The following is a 23,859-nucleotide window of genomic DNA, read 5'->3' as shown; positions in this document are numbered from 1 at the left end:
CAGCAGCCCCCTTGCAACAGGGCAGGCTCTGTGCCAGAGGAGCTGCTCCCCCTGCTCCAGTGCCCTGCCCTGCCCCCCCCGCCTATCCCAAACTGATCCCTGGCCTGGGGATCCATCCCTGGCCAGCAGGAGCCACCCCCAGCCCTGGTGAAGAGGGCCTGTGGTCACCCTGCATCATGGCAGAGCACAAGGTCAGGTGAAGGTGCTCAAGCAGCCAATTAGAGGCAGGGTCCTGCACAGAGTGACAAATGACTCAGGAGAAGAGGTCTGGTTTAATTGAAGACGTTTAGAGAGAGACTGATGGTGGCAGCACAATGCTCTTCAATAAATAATGGGCTGTGAGGTGGGGAGGTGGCTGACGCCTCAGAGGACAGGGTGGCAGAAGGACACACAGACCAGTCACAGCTCCCCTTGGGATGTGCTCAAGTGCTGCAGCAGTGGAGTTGGGTTGCGTAATGGGCAGGATACAAAGTGAAGAAACATCAGTCCCAAGCAATCGGGGAAAAGAGAGAGATTCATTCTGGTCCAGAGAAAGCAAGTGCTGAGGAAAACCAGGGGCTTGAGTTGCTAAAGAAACTCATATAAACCAATAGACATGTTTAAGTAAAAAGTGGATAAGCAAAAAAAACCCCCAAACCAAAAAACAAAACCCAAAAAACCCCAAGACCAAAAAGTGGTAACACAAGTGAGGCTGGAAGGGTGCTTCAGGTCTCCCCTGGGATAGTGCTGTGGCTAGGAGGGGTCACAGTAGCCCCTGCTGCTACCTCCCCTGCCAGTGGGGGCCAGCCAAAGCCTCCCCACCAGGGCCTCGGCAGGTGAGCTGCTTGGTGGCAAGGCCAGGCAGGGGAGCACAGCCAGGGCACCTGCTGAGCCAGCAAGGCCAGGCTGGAGGCAGCCAAGCCACCTCGGTGAGGTGGTGGCAGCCGGAGCCCGGCTGAAGGACCCAGCCAGCTCCACAGCACAGAAGGGGACGCACAGGATGCCCCTGTCCGCTCAGCTGAGCCCTTGGCTGCGCAGACCTGCCCCGCTCTTCTGCAAGAGGCTCCACCACATCACTCCCAGGCAGGAGCACACAGCCCCGCAGAGGGGAATGTCGGTGGCAGCAGGCTGCCAACACACCACGCTATCTCAGTCCCCCGGCAGCAGAGCCCCTCTCCCACCCCATAGCCCAGCTAAAACCCCGAGAGGAACCTCAGCCAAAGCTGCATCTGCCCCAGCTCAGCCTGCCCCATCACATGTCCTCTGCCACAAAACAGTCCTTGAGCCTTACTCAGCCTGCCTGCTGCACGCAGGGCAGCAACCGCAACTTTGCACCCAGCTGACTGCAGCATGCTGCTTGTGCTTCTAAACTGAAGGGGAACCAGGGACGTGTAGGTTGGAAGGATCCTCTGAAGTGCTCTGTTCCAACAGCCTCAGAGCAAGGCCCACACTGAGGTCAGCCCTGGCTTCTTGGGGCTTGAAGGTCTCCGAGGATGGACTCTCCAACAGCTCCAAGCTTGACTGTCCTCACAGAGACACCTTCTTACTTTGTGTCAAACAGTCATTGAGCTAGACCTCTTTTAGCCCCAGAAGAGGGTACCAGCACCTCCCAGCAGAACAGCCTTCTGCTGCTCCAAAACATGGTATGTGCCAGCCCCTCGGGCTGGATCAAGCTGCTTCCTGCAGTCCAGGCTGCAGGGCTGGCCAGGGCCACAGGGGAAGCTGCGCTCACCGGGGCTTTCTGTGCCACAGCCACCTCCGAGCTGAGCAGCAGCACACAGTGCCAGCCCCGTGGCAGCAGCAGGGGAAGGGGAAGCCAGTCCCAGCCACCCTTCTCAGGAACCAGCATAGTACCACACACAGCAAGCTCACCTCCTGCACCCTTTTATTAATTAACTCCCACCTCAGGGGCTTACAGACACTGACGTGACTGTACAGTCATCCAGGCTGCAAGATCTTAACGTGCTTTCTTTCTCTTCTAAGTCTAAGCCTGACCTGTATTGTGTCTCATCCCCAGGCTCTGCCCACACCCACTGCCAGAACTGGCACTGCCTGCACATACTGCCTGCACCAGCTGCAGCTTAGACCTCCTTTGCTCAAGCCTCAGTTTCAAAATGAGAGAGGAATGAGGAACATGGTGCTGAGCAGAAGAAAAGCCTCAGCCAGGGAACGGGGATTCACCAGGGGAACGTGGCAGGGCTCAAGGGATACCTGCGCCTCTGACACGTGCCCAGGCTGGGTGGGCTGCAGAGACTCCCACCTTAAAAGCAAAGCACTCGCCCAACCTTGCTCTGAGGAGCAGGAACAGTGCCTGGCCTGGTTGCAGCACGAGCCAGACGTTAACACCAGTGAGCCGAGACTCAGCCCCAGGCTGGCCCAGCCATGGAGAGGTCCTGCAGCCAGGACACAGGCCAGCACAGCCCCAGGGGATGCCCAGACTATGGCCTGAAGCACACCAGTGAGCAGCTCGGGAGGCTTTTCTTCAGCAAGGAAAAGGCAGTGTGATCTGTGCACGGAGCTCATCCCTAAAGACGCTGCAAGGGTCCAGCCCTGGTGCCAAAGGAGGGTGCATGCAGTGGAGGAGGAGGGCTCTGGACCAGACTCTGCAGGGCTCTGGCTGCAGCAGCAGCTCTACATCCCCAGCTCCCCTCCCCTGCTACGTTCCAACTTGGACAAAGGCAGAAAGATCTATACAGTATAATATATATATATTTCACTATGAAATAGCAATTTCATTCCCTGCCTTCTACTTGATGCATCCTGAATTAGATGCTGCTTTTTAAGTCACTCCAGAGGGCTGTTGGGGCTGGGTAGTTTCTCATGCGAGGCAGTTACCCTCCCTGGAAGTTACCTGCAGGAAGCACCAGCAGCTGATTTGGCAGGACCCAGACATGATCTTCACTCTCCACTTCCCCTCACCCAGTTCTCCCCTTCCCCAGCAACAAGGGCACAACTGTATATTCTGCCAGCAGTGGCCTGCCAGGGTGCTTACAGCTCATTTACATGGTTGGTCAGTGCAGATTCATTAACCTCATTCATGCTGCTTTCAGTAGCCATGGTGTGGAAGCAGCAGCTGAACCCCTCTAAATCACATATACAAATAGGAGCAAACCAGAGGCAAGGGAAGTGGCAGGGAGAGTGCAACATGCACACAGACTGGTGACGCAAAGGGCCCTCAGCTACGGCACAGCCAGATGCCTCGCATGACAACCAGGCCTGCCCAGACAACGCTCACGGGCTCCAGGCCACGGGGGTAAGTCAGGACTGCAGCCTGTCAAGTGTAAAGTCTACCAAATCTCGGTCAACCTGTGGAACAAGGAGTCCCATCCAGGGGCTGGGTCACTGACCAAGAACGGTCATCACTGGAATCATCACAGAGCCGGATGGTTCAGGAGATGAAAGGAAGAACAATCCTATGGAAAGAAAAGAGGGCAGCTGTCTTAGGGAAACCAGGTGCTATGGGTCTCTTCAAGCATACTGGGGGGCCACTGTCCTGAAGACCGTGTTATCAGAGGCGTGCAATGCAACTGGCAGCAAATGGGCTACCAGTTACTGTGCTGGGACACTGAGCTGGGGAAAGAGTGAGGACTCAGTCACTCTGGGTCTCGCAAGCTGGTCTAACACAGCTGGGAAAAGGAGAGAGACACCAGGGACAGGTTCAATCTGCTGTCAGGCTCTGGGCTCAAGTAAGCAAGATCAGAGTTCAAATCCCCTTCAAATGAAACCAGTAGGAGTTTGGCCACCAGCTGGAGATGAGAGCACAGCGATGCCCCCAACACCTTACACGGCAGCTCGCCCAGCAGCAGAGCTGCAGCTTCAGCAGCCCTCACTTGAGGACACTCTCACAGTTGCCCCAGGACAGCAGCCATGGGGCACTGCCACCGCATTGCTGCCGGCCTTGGGCAGAGGAGGGAACTTTCCGCCAGGTACCTACCTCTGCTTTTTGTACATCTTCTGATCCAGTCACATCGTCCGGCTATATTCAATGCCACTCTTGGCAGAAATGCCAGACCAGGGCAGAAGGCTGCAGAGAAGGCTCTGAGCTTGTCGATATATCCTCTGGGGAATTGAACACGGGCTCAGGCTGGCTAGCGTTGATCCAATGTGCTGAAGGTAGTCAGTGGCAATCAGTTAAGGGCAGCAACATCTACCCTGTAACTTAAGAAATAACAAAATACTCTGTGGACTAGCACTCCCTAAAGAGACCCCATGACACAGTGAAAGCTGCTCTGCTCAGCTAGACAGATCTGCTCCTTGTATTAATTGCCTGCTCCTTTCTGTCAAAAGCAGGTCTGCTTTGCACTGAAAAAGAAGGCAATTTGGGAACAGTGGCTCCAACTTGTGTGGGAAATACCTCCTCCAAGCAGCTGCTACCTCCCTTTGCACTCCACAGCAAGTTCCCGTGGGGATGGCAATCCATCCACCTGCCTGGAGAGGTTTACACTGACTGCCTACACCCAGGAAAGGTCAAGTTTCTTCTCCATGATCCAGTGACCTGAAACAAACTCCCGAAGTCAGTTTGAGAGCAGCCTGCTGAGATCTGGGCCAGGCCAGAGTCACAGGGGATCCTAGGTCACAGAAATCAAGACCAAGGGCTTCTCTGCCATGCTCCTGGCCAAATCCTGCACCCCACAAGCCAAAGCACACCTAGCACTTTGGCTTAACACCAGCATTCGCCATCACCAGCATCAAATTTGCTCCAACTTAGAATTCAATGTACCATCCTACACTGCCTCCCTGAACTGTTCCCAGAGGAGTCGGGGGAGCTTGGGCACAAACAGGTCACTGTCAAATCCCTCTAACATTGCCTTCCTGCTGGCTTCAGATTAAACTCGCATCTGAGCAGGCATCAGTCCCCAGACTTAGCCAGCTCACGCTTTGCTAGATTGCTATTGTTAACCCAAAACATGGTTTGGTGTCTGGTTAGCATGCTCCACTGCTAATCAGACTGAAGGTAAAGGATATAAGATTGTCCAGGGTGGATGTCCGCCATTGATGTACAGGACGTAGGTAAAGCCATCTTTGAGGACCCCTCTGATGGAATAATAATAGGGAAGATAGTGGTGCTGTTTAAAGTCCCTGTTTTCATAGAAGTTTATTGCTGTGTTGTTAGTCGTGAGGACGTGCAGGTAGATGGCTTTGCAGTGATCTTGGGCAGTCGTTGATATATGGTCTTTTAAACTTTCAAGCAAGAGCGAACCTGTTGAAGGAAAGAGCAGCACGATCACACAGTGCAGCTGCCTTCTCAGGGCCAGCACAAGGGTTCATAGGTCCCAGCTGAGATCTGCACCCAGTGTCTAAGCAGCAATTGCTGCACACACTTGAAGACCCCAGATCCCACCCAATTCTCACAGACCTTCTTGAGGAATTTAACAGGACCACACTACATGTTTTTAATATGAATCTCATCTCACCTATGACTATGGCTTCACAAAACAGATTTTATAAAGACACAAACTTCTGATTCAATAACCACAAAGATGAGCCAGACATGGGAATCTGCCAATAATGCCCATCCCCAGCCAAGCAGCTCTCAGCTTTGAGGAAGGTCAGTGAGTCATTTTCAGTGGTATCTGTTCTATCACATTTATTTATTTTAAAACCATTTAAAACAGCAAAGTGTCAAAACAGGACTTCACAAGCAGGTTATTGCATTTTGTCTGCTGAACTTGAATTAAAATCTAAGAACTGGTAGGATTTTAGGATCCCTTCTAAGGAAGAGAGCTGAGGCATAGTCTCATTCAACCTGAATTTGTTGCAGCCACTAGTCAGCAGGAGAAACCAGAGGAGAGCACAGAGGATACTCCAGCCCCAAGAGACGAGACCTGAAGGTTCATCCAAACCACCTCAACATGGCATGAAGGACCCAGCAGAACCTGCAGGGGAACTTCTTCCATCAGATGTGGTAACAACAGGCTAACGAAATAGCTTAGCTAATACAAACATAGAGATGAAAATTACGGTGCCGTTTCACAATCTGCAGGGCACGTAAGACTTTCAGCAGGACCCACAGGATTTCAGAGCATAAGTCAACATCCCTGACTTCATGGTCACTTGACACCTAGTGAGAATTTATATCAGCCAAGCACAGAAAGACACTGAGAGACATCAACAGGAGAGCAGTTTAATTTTTTTATGAGATATTCCACTCTTCTATCTCACAGAAATCCAACTGCCCTCTGGTTTAAGAATAGCAGAGAACTAGAAACCAAAGCCTTTTAATGCCTGCCAGAGAAAAATCAGAGCTTTAGTGCTTAGAATTATGCCTGGGGTGAAAAACCTCCTGCATTAAAGACTTCAGCTTCAAACACAAGTAGAAAAACTCTCAAGAGAAAGGTCTCAGTAAAAGCAGCAGGCAGCAGCTTCTTTAGGTTGTTTTGCTACAGGTACAGGTCCAAAGTTTTTGAGAGAGCACAGCAACATGCTGTATAGATGTAATGGATACAGGAAATACTGATTCTGAAAGGAGAAAATTCCAGCAAGATGGAGTTAGAAAAAAAAAATTAGGATTTGGAAACTGAAAGGAGACTCAAAACCACCACAATTTTACAGAACAGAAGACCTCTTTACCACCTTCTCTGAACATCCTGTGCTAGTATTTTCTTCTTTATACAGAAAATTTATCTCCACTAGCATTTCAATGCAAGTTTTAAATACAGTGCTCTCACTGACGTCTCTTCTGGTCATTCTTATGTATCCTATCAGTTTGTACCATTCTGAATATGACTGGGGGAGAAGGGAGGACTTGAAGAAAATGAGTTACACCTGTATCCACTGAAGAGACTCCAGATGTGCAACACTGGGTCATGCTCCCAAACCTGGCCTATTTCCTTTTGCAGATCAAAGATACTTAAAACTGGATCAGAAGGGCACTTTGAGGACAAAACACATCCTGCTCTAAATGGAGATAAGCCCTTCTGACTGCAGGATTTTCAAATGGCTGCAAAAATGCTGTGTGTTGCCGCAGGCATTCAGAGCTGACTTTTATATGCATTTGACAGATTTAATCAGGTCCAAGTTACACTCTTTTTCCAGTTCCCTTTGCCTTTTTCTAAATGTTTGTTTGATCTGTTGAAGTTGAACGGTTAAAAGCAGCTATGTTTTCTGCCTCAGGGACCAGGCTTCTGATACCCATGAAAAATTGTTTCAAACCCTGCTCCAGAGTGAAGTCCTAGCACTTGCAGTCCTGCTGCTGAGACTGACTGAAAGTTTTTGGTGTGCTCAGCTGTCCCCTGGGAACAAGACAGACAAAGCCCCATGCTTTTCAGAAACATATGCACATTGTGCTGTGCCTACACCAGTAAAAACATCTCAGTGCACCTGTATTAACACCAAGAAGGGGATGTGAGTGCACCACCTTCCCAATTGCTGGTTATGTGTCAGCAACAAGCTTGTCTCAAAAGCGTATTCCAGTGAAATGGTAAAGCTCCTTCAGTCATGCCCACTAGCCACACGTGGCAAATAACAGAAACGGAATTGTCACTTAGCACCATCTTACCTATTCCATGTTTTCTGAACTCCTTCACCACTCCAAGACTTAGGATGTAAGCAACTTGAGTGTCCACAGGAAAATTGGAAGCTAGGATGTCTCCATCCTAAGTAGAGATATGACAAGTTATTTAATAGGATACCTGAGGAGGCACAGGAGAAAGCAAGAATCCCGTACCGGAACACCTGAAAACAAGGCTATAGCAGGAAACTTCTCTTCACTGAACAGTCTTAGCTGAAGCTTCTGGAAAGGATGTGCAGAGTTAAAAAATTCAAGCATGGTCCCTTAGGGGTTATTCCTACTTTCATATCATCTTCCCAGATGCAGAATACAAATCATCATGTTTCCTGACTATATAAATTATTTGTGGGCTTAAGGACAGAATATATTTGCATTCTTTACCAGGAAGGATTTAAAGTGCCAATTCTGGAGTTACCCATCAGTGTCTAGATCAATCCAGCAACAGTCTTTATTGCCTGCATGCTCCATCTGAGCTTCATGTCAGCTGGAGATCTCTGTACTGCAGTAGAGGACAAGGAGCATGTTCTACAGGCTCAGTTGCCTGCAGCGGTGTCTGAATAAGCCCCTGGCTTTCAGCTTGGCTGGAACAAGAGCCTTTTGTTAGAGTTGCTGAAGATGCAGTTTCTGACTTTGACTAGCTTTGAGGTGAAGCTCAGAGAACCATGCCACTCAATGCTCTCAGTCCCTACAAACATCAAGATCACTGTTTCATCATAACACTGATGGCCTTTCAGGAGTTATGCACTCTCTGCATTGCCCCTGCTTTTTTTTTTTAATCCACTTGCCTATGCTGTTTTTCCTACACTAACCCAGTGGTCTTTTCTCATACTGTCTTCAGTGACCATCTCTTCTTCACCTCTCTGCTGTACTGTGTTGTCTCTCCTGGCCTCCAAGCTCTGTTATCCCTGAAGCCTGAGCTTTCTGTAGATTGGTCACCTCTGCTTTGTGTTCACAGTGACCATGTAAACAGGGGAGCTTCTGCAGGAAGTCACAGGAGTGACTTGCCCAGCACAGCTAAGGAAGTTCAAGCCTTATGTAAGAAAGGAAGAGGTTCATTTTCCCACAGCTGCGCATACCTCAGTCACCAGCGATGACCAGGCACACTGAAAACAGCCAGGCAGCAGTTAAATGGCCTGCCACACAGTCACTTTTGGATTATGCCTGCATGATCTGATCTCTTCGCACAGCACATCAGGCAGCAAGCTTCCCATCGGGCCACAGCTGCCTAGCCCCAGCAGGAAGAGCCTTTGTGGTACCAGGCTGCTCAGCAGCCCACGTGTTCAGACACATCCCACCACCCATGCTCCGTTAGCTGGAAATTGGCATGTTCTTGGAATTCTTAAATTCTTAACTCAGGATCGCTCTTATAAGTGTCTGGATGGAAGGGGAAAATAAAAATATCCTGAACAGGTTCCATAGCAGTTAACCATGGCAAGAGGTGGACTATGTCATACTGAAGCACAGTTTAGTTGCATACCTCTTTATGCACCTTTGTTCTGCTCTTGATCTCTGCCACTATCATTCCCACGATGGAGCCTCTATATGTGGCTGCGAGGGAAAAGAACTTCTTGTTGGAAGTGATATCTCGGTACCATGAGTCAGGGTACCTGGGAAGGAAGAAAAAAAACAGGAATGTCTGGGGACACAGAGCCTACAGAAGCAGGCAGTGCCACAGCCAACATTGTGCACAGATGCTGCTCAACTAGAAATGGGCAGCAACATCTTTAAATGCCGGTCACTGGAACTGCAGGCCAATGTATTTTCCACAAGACTAAGGGAGGGAAGCTTTACTGCTGAAAGGGCTGTCTTCTGCAAAGACATACAGCCAGGTAGCTCAGCCATATGTCAATCTAAAGCTCTTTCTATGCTACTAATTTAGCTTATTCCATGAAATCTGGGTTAGGAAGTTATTCGCCTTTCCTGTCTTAACTGTTGTGTGGTACCAATGAACGTCACACAGCTGCTGTGCCCCATTTGGTAGCACGGTTTCTTTCAATTGCATCTAAGCAGCAATGCAGGCTGCTCATGTAATGGCCTCCTGCCTTACTAAGGCAACCACATTTTCATTTTACATTCACTGCCCAGAGCTTTCACTTCCATCTTTAGCAAGTTATTTTTAAATGCAAGATCCATCTGCCCTCATCTAAGAGCGTAAGGATCTCATTAATTTGATACACATGTGAAAGAAATACTGCATATTGGTAAAAAAAAAAAAAATCACATCACCAACCTTGAGCTCTCCTCCCCCTTCTGCAGCGACTAAAGGGAAACTAGCTTACACTGATTTATTTCAAAGTGAGAGTTCAGCATGCCTTGTGTTTAAAAGAAATCTACAAATTCAAAATATTATGAATGCTTTTGCTGGTTTGTTACATTTTATGCAATCTTAATTATAATCCACTAAAATCCTCTATAAACCTTCTCAACAAAGCTAAAGAAAAAAAAAAAAAATCTTTGAAGTCTACAGCTGTAGTTTCCCTGGATGCTTTAAGCCAGAAAGCTATCACTGTCCCCCAGAAAAGCTCCTTATAGCCATTCTTGTGCAGACACAAGCATTTACCAAATGGAGGCCTGAGAAACTGACCTAGGACAGTTTCAGCTTTAAGCCAGATCTTTGACAGAGCTTTGGGAGCAACAGTGATCCCGAGTACACAGGCAAGTACTGTTCAGGCTCCTCCTGGGACACTCAGAAAGACAGTCCCTTAGGAACAGTTGCCCAGTGTCGGTTTGGTTCAGCTCTGAGGGTGCTTTCTTGGCACACACTCCACAACACAACTTTCTTTCACAAGCACAGGGATGCTGTCCTTTTTCCTGGAGGTATGCTCCTTTCCCCATCTCATACAGTCTTTCCCAAGAAACTGATCCACCCCCTTAATTACAAAGCCCATTTTTCTGCCAAAATCTGCACACAGGAACTTTCTGTTTAGGACCCTGCAGGCAGGCAGCAATGGGCCATTAACAGGAACACCACCACAGTACATAAAAGATTCAGAACCTGCTGCTATCTTAGCAACAGTCCAGATGGCTGCAGAGCCTTTGGTGTCAGCTCTTAACTGGACCAGTGCAGGTTCACACCATTTGTTTCCAGATCCCCATCATCTCACACCCCAAACCGGTAACATACTCTATTGGGAACCAGTCGCCACAGAGCTGTTTCACTGTGTCTATGTCATCGTGGCAGAGAAGACGCAAGTTTACGTCCGTAAGTGCAGTCGGGGGCACCTCCTCTGTCATTCACGCCTGCAAGAAAAGAAAGCACATTAGGAATGATGAAGCGTGGATTTTGACCCTCAGCTTCAGTCAGGCATCTGCACAAAGGCAGCAGGAGGTTCTCAGTTCAATAAAGTTGCTCTTCCTGACAGAACGAGTTTTCAAAAGAGATGAAGCAAAATATGGCAACGTTAACCCAAGAAGCAATTCAAAGCCCTGTTGCCCACAGGATAAGCACAGCTCCCTTCTCAGCCTGACTGACCCGGCCAGCCCTACATCTGTACGCACCCCGCTCCCTGCGAGCAGTCCAGTGATGCGTGTGAAGGAGCATCTGGCACCAGCCACTTCCAAAAAGAGCTCAGGATGCTGCGTTAAATAAGCCAACAATGCGCCAAGAGTACCTTATGATGCATGGAGCTCTTCAAATCTCTATGCAGGATCAACATTTTGTTAAAACTGAACAAACAGCTTAAAAACGAAGCATTGCTAGAAGAACATTTATAAAGACCTCTTATACAATCCCATCATCTCCAGTTAGTACGTACGCAAAGGATTCAAATTCTTTAAAATGTTAATTTTATTTAACTTATGCTGGTGAAATGAGATCTAATTTCATTTCCCCTCATTCCTACATGCTACGACTCCACGAGGGTTGGTTTTCCAGCCCAGCAGAGAGCGTTCAAATACAGAAATCCCAAGATACCCTTTTCTTTCACCGTAGCACTACCACATTCCTGCTAACCACATACAGGACACTCCAATGTCTTCAGCCTTTTTTAACAAGGTACCAGAGGGAAAGAAGCAAGCAATAACTAAAGTGGTTGTAAAGCATTTGTAATGCAGACACATGAATGAAGAACAGATCTTGAGAACAGGCTTTAGGCAGGACAAAGCCCTCTGCAAGACACTGTGCACAGAGCAAACAAGGCAGGCAGAGACAGGGCAGCTGCAGGACTCTGTTCCCTTTCATAGGCCACCTGCAGTTCTCCCTCCACAGCTTTGTCTCTCTCACTGCAGCCCTCCTAGTCCCAGGTCAAAGAACCAGACCAGGATGCAAAGGAAAAACAAACCCACCACCCTTAATTTTAAAAGTAATTTGGTTTTGTTTTTACTTTCTTTTCCCAGTTTTAAGAGTCTCAAATCTTGGTTTCAAAATGCCGAGTTATAAAGAAAAAGCTGCACACAGCAGCACTTGTGTATGCCCTCCTGTTGAAAGGGATGCTCAGCTCTCCCATGCTCTTGCTTTGAAGCTCAGACACTCAAGAAGAAACAGATTTGTACATACTCCCCACTGGACTAGATATGCCATTTGAGCAGTTTCAATACAAAAATCACATCACCTCCATAACACACTCTGTAACTGGCAAAGACACACAAAAGGAGTAGGCACAGCAACGATCCCAGTTTGACATGTTTGACAGCACAGAACTGTGTGCGATTTCTCTCCTAAGAATTTGGAAACACCTCCTTCCACTGTACCCCTAAGAAAAAAAAAACAGGCTAAGCCATAAAATCCACATTCCACCCACAAATTTCTCTTTTAAGGTACATAAACTAGCTTTCTTCTGCAAGTCCCCTGGATGAACTGGTAGAGAGCAACTCCCAGTTAGCACAACATGATCATAGTCAGAGAGCAGAGTCCCCAGATGCTGGGGTCCTTGGAACTCAACATCAATGCTGAAAGAGAGGTAATTAGCACTGCTAAGGAGAACAACATTCACCTTGATTTCGGCACTCTCCCTGCAACACACGTTGTACGACTCCTTTGCACTAGCTAGAGCAATGTGAGCTCCCACTCCTCCGTTCTCCCAGACAGTAGCATAAAGCCCCTATGCTGCATCAGCCTGGATCTCCCAGGGAGGAAGGAGGAACTCTACCACTGGTTTGTCTGCAACCTGGAACACATCAAACAGCCAACACATCAAGAGAAGAAAGGATACAACTAAGGTGCACTATTATCTAGAGAAATCTTTGCCAGCCCTTCTCCTGTGCAGGCAGAAAGAATAGCAAAATGCTTTGATAGAGCAGAGGTCCAATGACATTTTCCCACAGCTCTTGAAAAAGATGAAATGGAATGGGCTTCTTTAAACAAGGGATCCTTCCCAGACACAGCTTTCCTCCCAGTGACCGGTCCTACATATTTCCCCAAGAAAGGCATCCCAGGGCATCCATATATTGATATGTATTGCTTGTTCTTCTCCAAAGAAGTCCTTAAAAAGAATCACAGCTATTTCACAGCCTGTTCTAGGATTGTGGCTGCATATTTACTGAGCAGCCTTACACAATCAGTCCAGAACAACTTAAGCACATAGAAGACCCACAAAACCAATACTCCTTGCTGCTTTTAAAGCTAATTTTACACTCCTAGAACTGGCTCAAGCCCTCTGAAGCTAGACTTCGAACCTGTACCCTGTTGCAGCAGTGAGCACGCTCTCTACCACCAGCCCCTGGTGACCTTTTAACATGCCTCAGCTTTAACCGGCAGGGCCCTGAAGGAAGGGCATGTTCACTTGCTTTGGCTGATCTGAACCACAGCACTGCTGGTTGAGGTAGCTGATGCACAGTGGTGTGGACCCCAGTACCACCATCCCACCCACACACTCCTCCCACCCTTGCTGGACCCTTTGCTGAGCCATTTCGGAGCGGTGACCCACCACAAGATCACAAAATGAGGGCAAAATTGTTCATAGGCCAGAACTGCTTGGCAAAAGCTCGGGTAGCATAAGATAGGCTGGGGGGGGGGGGCGGGGGGGGGGGGGGGGGGAGGAGAGCAGGGAGGAGCGAGCAGGCACAGAGCTGCTTTGGCCATGGCAAAGCTCCAAGCCCCAATACATCGCTTCGTTAGTGGGCATTAAGTGGCACTCAGGTTTGCAACAGCAGTGCTCTCTCTCACACATTTTATTTTTCTTGAGAAGTTTTGATGCTCCTGTAAGGCAACACCCCTTCTCAGTCAATACTCTCAGCATTAATAAATCAGAGATAAATGAAACAACCATGATAGAGCCCTATTTTTGCTAATGAGTAGAAAAGGGGCCTAGGAGCAGACTTAGCCAGCAGCTGCTGCAGGAGAGGCAGAGCCAGCACAGGACGCATTCTTGTGAGGATTAGTTCATGTTTATTTAACACTATATTCTCAAAGAGCTAGGCAAGCATTATGCATTATCCTGTAGCTGAAGCCAGCCTTAAAAAAAGTAGTCCATGACTGTTTTGTTGAACAGGATAATTCCCCTCCCCTCAAATTCAGACAGCCTTTTCCCAGCACCAGTTGTGTTTGCAGGGACTCGCTCCATCCGCTTTGCATTATGTGACCCAATCCAAATGCTCTTGCACATTTAAAGAACATTTAGGACACCTACCTGGCACTGTGTCCTGCCACAAGGTTTTAGGAGAGAAGACCTGTGTGCCTTCCTCCCTGGCCAGGTGTTGCTGCCGCCAGAGGAGCTGCAGTAAGTGGCTGCTATGACCAAGAGAGAAGAAACCCCAGGCAAGTCAATTCTCTTCATACCCAGGTGACAGCCTCTGGCTCTTCACAGATACTTGGGCAAACACCCAAAACCCAGGTCCTACCCTCCACACAGCCTGTGGCATGCCTTAATCAGCAGAGCCAGAGTCCTGAACAAAAGCCTCAGCTAGCATAGTGACAAGAGTATCACTTTTAGAGTCAACTTGGTTTTAGAGAACAAAAGATATGTTTGGAAGCATAAAGAAATAACAAAAAAACCCCAGTATCAATGTAAAATACAACCCTAGGACTCAATGGAAATTAAAAGGGCCTTTAGGGGTTTAGAGGTAGCATAGCTCCACTCACCACTGCAACACTGACACCACCAAGTTCTCACCTTTGAGACAAAGCAGTGGTTGCTGTGAAGCAAAACGTAGGCTCCAGCCACATGCAGTTAACTGAAGGAGGTCCACAGCAATTTTTGAAAACCCAAAGTGAAGTTATCTTTTTTCTTTTAATATCTTTTTCTCAGGTGTCAGCCTTTTGTTCATATGATGGCCTCGGGCTGGGAAGGGGCATGGTTAACACCATCCACCGCCTCTCCACCCAGCGGGGCACAGTGACCTCACTCTTTTGTCAAAATGGGAAACATTTGCTCATGATGATTATAAAAGGAGCCAGCATTTTATGCTTATGAAGGGATCATGCAGTTAAACATTTGAAAAAGTTCTAAGTTAGCAGTGAGTCGAACTAGAAACTGAGCATTAAATTCCCTTTCCTACCTAAAAACTGCAGATATTAACACACAACAAATTAATTTAAAAAAAACTACAGGAAAGTATAAAGGTTTTGAGCATTTCTACTAGTCTTCTGCCTTGCACTGTTGAAACAAATCTAGCAAAATGTTTTGGCCTTAGGTGTATTGGGTAGCTGCAGAGGAACCTGTCAAATTCTCACTACAAATATTTAGCAGTAACGAAGTTGGATGAAAAGAAATAGTAAGTACATTACTAAATAAGCCAACTTAACATGTAATTTTAAATTAAAGCACATTCTAAGGCCTAAACTTACTATTTAAAAATAATCTCATAAATCTTTGGCATCAATAAGCTCTAGCTTTAATGAGCTAAAGAACACTATTTCACAATTCTGTCCGAAAGGCAGAGGAGCCTTTAGCTTCCAGCATCAGGCCAAGCAATGGTTGGGACTCCATGAATTATCAATGTTCACTCAGTGCAATGAGCCAAGTATGGGTACTGACATATTTCTACCACCAGTACTTCCAGGTCCTACTGTGCAAGAGCAGGTCTTGTTTTGAGTTTAGGTTAGCTACCAGGTGCAGGGACAGTTTCTTTACTTGAACTAGATGCTTCACAGCTAAGAAACCTCAACTCAGGCTTTTCTCAGGAGCAGAAGTTTTCTTTCCCTCTTAGAGCTCTTGTATTTAAAAAAAAAAAAAAAAATCTACATAATACCATATTTCTAGAGAAACTGAGGTAGCCACACAGAATCAGCACTCTTAATCCAACACGGTGTTCAAATGCAAGATAAATTATGATGCTTACTAGAATTTGGCAGGCAGCTGCTTCAATGCATTTGAAAATCCCTCGAGCACTTCCATACCTACAAAAGCCTGGCCAAGTGGTTCAACAAGTTAAGATTTCCCTTGTTTAGCACTATTAGACATGTTTTAACCATGTTTCTGCCTTGTGCACTCTGCAAAAATGAGTTGGATTTCCACAGTGAACCATCACAAGATGCTGGTTTTGTGAATTTTTATTTGGACTTCAACTTCCATCCAGATAAGCTCGTAAAAATCCCAAATAAAAATTTTATCATCTAGCAACAAATATCACTGAATTTCCTGGCAGAATAAAAGAAAGGTAATCTAAGACTAAAGCTAAACCAATACTAACTAGAATCATATACATATATAACTTCCAATAAGGGGTGTATTGGCTTCAAATTTAGTGTTCACACAAAAACCAACGTGAAGGAAGCTTATTCACTTGCAGAAACAAAGCTAGACTGAAGTTCATCAAAATCTTTTACTTTCCAATTTAAAAGCTAATTGAAATCAATTCCTCCTGAACAGAAAGAAGCAAACCTGCAGGAAAGAATAAAGAAAAGCAAGCACTGGCAGGCTTGGTTTTTAAAAGCAATTTTTACAAAGTGATCCTACGATTCAGGAAGCACTGTCCCAAAAGACACATGGCCAACCACCCCAGTATCGCAGGCACCTCCGTCATTAAACAGTGCAGACCCTTATTTACTTGGGCTGAAGATTTTAATCTTCTGGAATTCAAAGCATTTTCTTCAAGCACACTCCTGCTAGATTATTATGGATTATCTGCTGTAGTTCCACAGAAGGAAAAGATTAAGTTCCTCCAGACAACTACCAAGTACATACCATGCACAGGGCAGGTCTGAGGAACTGCAGCAATACTAAACAAGTCTGCTCTGCAAAGGCAGCATGCGAGTTGACCCTTCCTCTGGTTGTCAGGTCACGTCCCTCTGCCTACGGCTGCATGTTTCTACCCAGCACTTCAGCGACGGACATATACACAGTAGCTGTATTTTACTTTACATGAGCAGACCATCTGCTCAGCACAAACACAGACTGGCAGATACTCCCAGGAAGATCTGCATGCACACACAGTGGGCCAGAGCTGGATTTCCTTATGCCTGGTACCCTCACCAGAGGAGCTGCTCCAATGTCACCACCAAATCCTTGTTTGCAACTTCTGTGTGGATAGTTTTCAAATCCCAGCAAGACAAGATTTCCATGAAAAAAAATTTTAATGGCACCTGGCATCCTCTCTCACTTGTAAATAAATAGGATGAAACAAAGTCCAGATGGAATTTTAAGAGCTACTCAAAATGCAGGACAGGCACATGTTAGCTGTGACCGAGCATCACCATACTCAAAACAGACACGAACTCTGCTATATTGTCTGGGGAGTATCACTTGAAGAGCACCAGCGGGAGCTTTCACAGCTATAAGTCTCTCTACCTTGCGCCATCTGGCACTGGGGATTTGATTTACATTAAACCATTCAATCTGAACTAGCCAAAGGTCTAATTCCAACAAAGCAGTAAAGATTTCCCTTCTGCATTTCATTTCAAGCTTACTGTGTTTTTAGGTTACTGGTCTCGCAGGGAATGTTCCACACAGACACCCCTGTTACCAAGCTCCTTTCATTTAACACAATAAAATTGTGACTGGATTTGAAAACATCATTAATTCATTACTAAGAATCTCAAAGAGGTGCTTCTGTGACTTAGGGCAACATTATCAAAGCAATAGGAGCCAAATTTTTAAAGACATTTAAATACTTGACTTGCTTGATACCTCATAGATACTACTTCAAGCCTGGTCATAGAATAAAAAAAAATTAGGCTGGAGGGACCCTTTGGGGTTTAACCCAACTTAGATCAGGTTGCTCAGGCCCACAGTCCCACATAACATCAGTGAGGAACAAATCTCTTCACCCTGCCTGGGCTTAGACTAGTTCCTTTGCACCCAAAGGCGCAATTGAAAAGCTGGGGTGTTAAACATGCTGCCTACACCAATACGACGACCTCTGCTACGCATGCCATACAAGCATACCTCTATACGCTATTTGTTACACTCTATTTATCCCATTTAATGTTTCTGCTCCTTCTAGGAATCCCATGCAGGTTCATTTGGGACAAGCAACATACAAACCCCGTAAGATACAGTTCTCCTCATTCCTGGTATGTTATGCAAACTGACGAGCATTCTCAAGACTTTGAGCTCCTCATTATTTCAACTGCTTCAGTAGCAGCTTCCTTTCCTGTGCAGAAAACTGCCCTTGTCAACTGCCTCCCCCTGCACAACCTCCTAGTCTGCCACATCTTGAACATATGCCATTAGCCCAGCCCTGCTATGTGGATCCTGTTTGCCTCCAAAGCATAACCCTAGCACTAAGGAGCTTCTCTCAGGGACATGACTCTGGAGAAAGGAGTTTGTCAGTGCCTGGACTTTCTTCTCAGTAAATCTGTCCAGGGCAGTGTGCCTGACCAGCACACCCCCCGCAGTGGAGGAGGGCAAAAAACAATGAGCTTGGGGAAGAATGTTTTGTAGAGAAAGCTGGATTTATCTCAACGCCAGGGAGACTGGAGGGTAACCTTGGGTTTAGATAAGACAGCTGCACCAGTGAATCATCAGGTGCCCTGAGACAATTAACAAAGAACAATATCTTCCTGAGCTAGCCAGACCAGGATGTGGGGTGCATATACATGGCTGAGCCCAAAGTATAAAACCCAGACAATTAATAAAGAAAACTTTGAAGAAAACAAAGGGCCCAAACTGGCTTCAATCTGCATATTCCTTCCCAGTGACTGCAGGCGACGAGCACCGTGACAGTGAGCATATAGACCAGTAACAGACATCATGTTTGCATTTGGATTCAACTGTACGCTGGAACTGCTGTATTATGCTTGTGCTGCGATTTCAGTATGTTGCTGTATCGCCCTGCTAAATCAAAATCCCATGTAACACCAAATATACCAAACAAGTAAATTTGATATTAAACCCTCCTCATGTGGAATATCTACAAGAGCCTAGTCAGAGCCAGGAAGGCAGCACTGTCACACACAACCTGGGAAAACCCGACCTGGCATTCAGCCCTCCTCCCAAAGGCTCACCCCACGCTGCTCAGCCAATTTTTCCTCAGCTCTGAAATTCTGAAAACATCATTCTAAGAAATACCCTTGTGCCTTGAAGTGCTCTGCACTTCATTTTGCATTATGCCCAGACTGAGGTGTGCACACCACAGGGCTAAAAGCCTGAAAGCCAAAAACACAGAATCACAGTAATTAACACTTTGGCCTCCTGCCATGAAGGATCAGGATTTGAATCAGACCCCAAAAGGATATTAAGAAATGAGAAGGCAAAACATAGTTCTACCTGTGCAGCAAGCAGCAGTTATTTATTTGAAATGAAAACACTTACTGTTAGTGAAATCCTTTTATACTTGTATCCCTGATCCTCTGCACATTTGAAGTTTGCCTTGTCAGCCTCCCAGCAGCAGAAATGTTAACGAGTAGCTCTCTGGGCCTCCTTCTTTTACTCTACAGCTCTAGATACATTACTGAAGCCTTAGATTTCACAGGAGCTGGTACCCAAATAAAGTGTCTCTAAAGCATACTGCAAAAGGCATGGCTTCCTGCTGCCCCAGATACAGCAATTCCTCCAGGGAATGGCAAACAAGAATCTCTAAGAGGGTTTTGCTGTTAAATCTTTTCTTGTTAAGACGTGGAAAAGAAAGTCTGCTTTGTGACAGTAGCACTGCAGGGAGTTAAAACCAAAGGGTCACAATAAAGGCACATTTACAAGAAGCTCACTAGAGGAGAGATCTAATACCCTGCAAATGCCAAACGGCAAGTTTCCAACAGGCAGCTGCTCCTCCAGAAAACAACAAAAAAAACCCAACCCCAAACAACTCATCATACATGCGGGCCTGCTGCCATTCCCAAATTAGAATAAACGGCTACACAGAAAATGTATGTAGTGACTAAAAAAACAGCCAAAAATTCAGCCTAGTATAGTACAAACACTGGGAGAGGGGAATTTGAGCCTGCCTCCATTTCCTAGACACTGTCCTCATTACTGAGCAGCAACACACGGCTGCCGATAAAACCCAGTCCCTCCGCCTACATCATAGGAGACACTACCAAGTAACTTTTTAGAGGCTATTGCAAACAAGGTGCTTTAAAAAAAAAACAACAAAAAAAACCCCAAACTTGAAAAGAACATTCCTTCCCTAGTTGGCAGACAAGCACCCCAAACTCACACCTCTCCAAGATTCCGAATTTAAAATTTGAGCCAACATGGCTCCTTTTCCTTTTCTTTCTCAATGGTGTTTTCCAGCATGAGACACACAGGTTCAACTCAAAAACCCCACTGCTACTGTTTTAACCTAGTAATGTTTAAAATGGATTCTGACATAGATGTTTGCTCTTACATCCAGAGTAATAAGTTGAAAAGGAGAAATTAAAAACTTAATTAAACGCTAACATTGGAAAACTGTACAGCTCCTGTTCTTACCTTTCTGCAAGGAGGAAAGTGTGGGTGGGGGGTGAGACATGAAGCTCTAAGTCTTTTTGCAACACCCTGCACTGAAGCCATCAGACATGCTATGACTGGTTAAAAAAACAAAACAGGAAGACAGGAGTGATACCACTCTAATAACGATTTTAGATAGCACTTAACTTTCAAGTTTGTAGAAGAGGTGCTCGGCTAAGACAGAACTTTCTCTGCTGCTACACTGAACAGGTTAGCTCAATTGTTTCTTGAAAAGCATCTTAACATCAGAGGAACAAAGCATTAACAGCAGCCGATGGCACCAAGTCACTGAAGGGAATTCCTGTCCATTACCAAAGGCTGCCTCCAGCCCAGTAGTCTGTGGTGAGCAGGAAGGCAGAGCCATGAGGACTTCTGAATCAACTCTGTAAACCATTCACAAGGAAGTCCCCAGGTTGCTACCTGTAATTCCTCAGGTATTTACAACAGCTCTGTCACCAAGGGGCAGCCTTTGCAACCACAGTTTCACCTGCTCCTGCTCACCCCATAAATTATGCTGGGAGTGGCTGGGCAGAGAGCTGGAAAATAGCCAAGAAGAGGGAGGATGGCTTCTTGGGTGACAGGACCAGTTCACATCAGCCGATGGTCTGAGATACCACCACTGACTCACTGACCAACCTATCAGACTGTACTGGCCCAACACCTGTATTCATAACACCTCCCCCAAAAAAACCCTCCACAAAGAAAAACACACCCCCACATGCAAAAAGATCATCCTTACTGGGAAAGAAATAACAACAGACATGAAAAAAGTACCACACTTCATCAACAAAAATAAATACACATACTATGTTAAAGGCTCTTTGAGCTCCCAACTACAACAGACCATTTTTCTGAATTCCACTGGCAGCTCCCACAACATTTCATGACTTCTGAGGCCAGCCCAGACACCAAAAGACATGATGATACCACTCTGGTTTAGGAAAAGAAACATAAATTAAGAACACCACAGGTTTTAAGCCACTTAGCAATTACTCAAACACTTTAAGTCAACTTGCTTTAAATACACCAACCAACCAGCTGAGAGAAACAACAGCAGCTACTTCAAAGAACAAAACGACATATTAGAACAATGCTTACACACTACTGAATGTTTCTTTATTTGCTACTAGGCATATAAAGACTAACTAAAGCACCAGTTTACAAGACATAACAGAAGTACTTTTTTAACCTGCAAGAGAAAACCATCTACTTTAAAAGCCTGGTACCAGGCAGTACACAGTATCACTGCTTCTGATGGGGGTGAGGCTGCTCCAATGTTATCTTGTAAATGAAGAGTTCCCACTCTAATTATAACATGTTGGGAGAGAGCCACCAGCTTTTCTTAAAAGAACCTCACTTCTGAGAAATCTGCTAGAATTTATTCATACATGCAACTGATTTAGTTGAAAAAATACCACGCACTAGCACTCCCAAAAAGCTACCAGAAGTGTGGCCCATAAAGGCTTTTGAGGAAACTAAGCTGGACTAAGGAGAATCTATGGCAGATTAAAAGAAAGGAAGCAAATCTAGGATGAATCCATAGTGAAAATTGATTCCAGCTATAATACATTCAGCAGATTCATAAAAACTAGATGGAAGACATTAATAGATATGCAACAAAACTGGCTGGTGATCCTTTGGGATTGGGCACAGATTTCCAGGACAGTAAAATCTAAAGCTGTTCACAGCTGTAGAAAGCTCTCACAATGCCAAAAGACTAATAAAATGGCAGATAAAGTCTGTAAGTTGGTAGATAAAAAAGGAACGCAGGTTGGAGAAAAGCAAACATTTCCAATTTGTGTTAACCACTGCAAGGGAAAAAAAACCAAAACCAAAACATGCTCTCACAGTGAGTTCCCTGAGAACATTAGTTTGCTGCTCAGCAGCAGTCAAAAATAGGACAGTGGGAGTTATCAGAACAAACAGAGAGAGAAAAACAACCGTTTAGAAAGCCTTTGGTCTGAGCTAGTTACAGATATTTAATGCCTCTATATATCTGTCAACAAAAGGCCAGACACTCAGCCATGTTCACGCAGTTCTCAAGATTGGAGAGGATAGCTGCAATGAGCGGCCAAGGTTAAGAGGAGCTCACCACAGTCACCTACGACAGGCTAGCTGATTTCGGGAGGTGCTGTACCATAACAAAGACAGGATAAACTACAACAGATACAGAGCAGGCTAACAGAGTTCAAACTCAACACAGAAAACATAATTAAATATTTAAACAGCTTACCACAGGAGATTATAATAATTTGATGCCTATAATCAAAAGCAAACATCTAAGACACACGCTTTGGTACGTGGCTGGACATAGCAATCCTGCTGGTGATGATACCAGCCCTAGTCACTCTGACAGGACGCAGAAAGAAGCAGCGCTTTCAGCATGCAGCTTCGGCAGTCTCAGAAATGGAGATCCTATTTTCGCCATGTAGGTAGCGTAGGTATAACCCACCACTGCGCAGCCCAAGGAATTGGGCACAGCAGCTCAAACGCTTCTGGCAAAGCCAACTGCCACTGCGCCCGAAAGGAAGCACTGTGCCATGAAGTCTTTGGGACAGCGTTTGAGGCTCAGTTTGATCAACTGCAATTAAAAGCCTCCAGATACACCCTGTAAAAACATTCAGCTGTCATCCCGCTTGGATATGAAGTCGAACAACTGCTTTCTCTCTGCTAAAGCTCTACAGGCAGGTTCAAACAGACACAACACTTCTGTAGGGCAAAGCACAGAAAAGCTAAGCTGTCGTGGTGCGTGTTAGCTTTGAGCCAGCCGGGACGGTTTGTGAGCTGTGACCCAGGCTGTCAGGAGACACAGAGGAGCCGGGAGAGCCAGAGCAGCTCCTGTGCAAGGGAGGGAGCGGGATCTAGCAAAGCATGACATATTCCCGGCCCTTCCAAAGGAAATTCTGCTACAGAGGAAATGGAGACACACTAGTTAATGCTACAGACCCCCTGCACTGCTGGCTGAGCACCCCAAAGGCGCCAAGAGAAGGAACAGCTGTAAGCATAGCTGCGGGACCTTCCGCCTCTCCACCAGAGCCAAGGAACAGGGTTTTTTTCTGTTGGCACCATCGTACCCAAGCACAGAGAGGTGCCGGAGCTGGGAATTATTTTTGTAATAAGCCAAAGGACACAGTTCCACCAACGTAATTGCGTTGTTTCCACCAAGAGTGCAAGCACGCACGGCGCTTCCCGGGACGGGCAGCAGCACAACCCGGGGAGGCCTAGGAACGGGGAGGGGGGGGGGGGGGCGGGGGTTGCCGTGGCGACCTGCGCCCGGGACAGGCCTGGGCTCGGGCTCGGGCCCGTCCCGGGCGCAGGTCGCCATGGCAACCCCCGCCCCCCCCGCCCCGTTCCGCGACGGAGATCCCACCGCGCTTCTCCACTCACCTCTGAGAAGCGGCGGGCGCGCCGCGGGCGGGCGGGGTGGCTCAGCGCATACCGGGTCAACGGAGGCGGTCGAAGAACCGACGGCCGCGGTAGACACCACCGGCGGGCACTTCCTTTCCCCGGGCACCGCGCAGCAAGGGGCCTCCTCATAGGCTGACTCCCGGCACGTGACCGGCGGGCGCCGCGCAGGCGCAGGGGGGAAGCCCCGCTCTCTGAGGCCACGTGAGCAGCTGCGAGCAG

The 23,859-nt window shown here is 46.8% G+C and overlaps 1 protein-coding gene across 2 annotated transcripts; it reads right to left on the bottom strand.

Moving 5' to 3' along the window:
- Positions 1 to 253: 253 nt before the first annotated feature.
- Positions 254 to 23,770, bottom strand: NAA60 (N-alpha-acetyltransferase 60, NatF catalytic subunit). 2 transcript variants are annotated; one of them, XM_052772931.1, is made up of 7 exons: positions 23,620 to 23,770; positions 10,614 to 10,729; positions 8,967 to 9,096; positions 7,478 to 7,574; positions 4,945 to 5,179; positions 3,914 to 4,099; positions 254 to 3,392 (listed from the first exon to the last, which is right to left on the bottom strand). In XM_052772931.1, exons 2-6 carry the CDS (start codon positions 10,721 to 10,723, stop codon positions 3,943 to 3,945), a joined length of 729 nt encoding a protein of 242 aa, XP_052628891.1. In that variant the 5' UTR covers positions 10,724 to 10,729; positions 23,620 to 23,770; the 3' UTR covers positions 254 to 3,392; positions 3,914 to 3,942. The 2 variants fall into 2 exon arrangements, with proteins under 2 accessions (XP_052628891.1, XP_052628892.1); XM_052772932.1 differs by lacking the exon at positions 23,620 to 23,770 and adding an exon at positions 19,120 to 19,388.
- Positions 23,771 to 23,859: the final 89 nt, after the last annotated feature.

The sequence above is a fragment of the Harpia harpyja genome, chromosome 21 (genome assembly GCF_026419915.1).
Source record: "Harpia harpyja isolate bHarHar1 chromosome 21, bHarHar1 primary haplotype, whole genome shotgun sequence".
Lineage (NCBI taxonomy): Eukaryota > Metazoa > Chordata > Aves > Accipitriformes > Accipitridae > Harpia > Harpia harpyja.
This window is presented reverse-complemented; position numbering and strand designations above follow the sequence as displayed.

Bases quoted from the DNA above. Each gene is read 5' to 3' on its own strand.
- NAA60 (XM_052772931.1), bottom strand. From the start codon at position 10,723: ATGACAGAGGAGGTGCCCCCGACTGCACTTACGGACGTAAACTTGCGT. The intron at 7,575-8,966 runs GTATGCAACTAA...ATCTCTACTTAG, and splicing joins GAACAAAGGTGCATAAAGAG to GATGGAGACATCCTAGCTTC. The intron at 5,180-7,477 runs GTAAGATGGTGC...TTCCTTCAACAG, and splicing joins GTTCAGAAAACATGGAATAG to GTTCGCTCTTGCTTGAAAGT.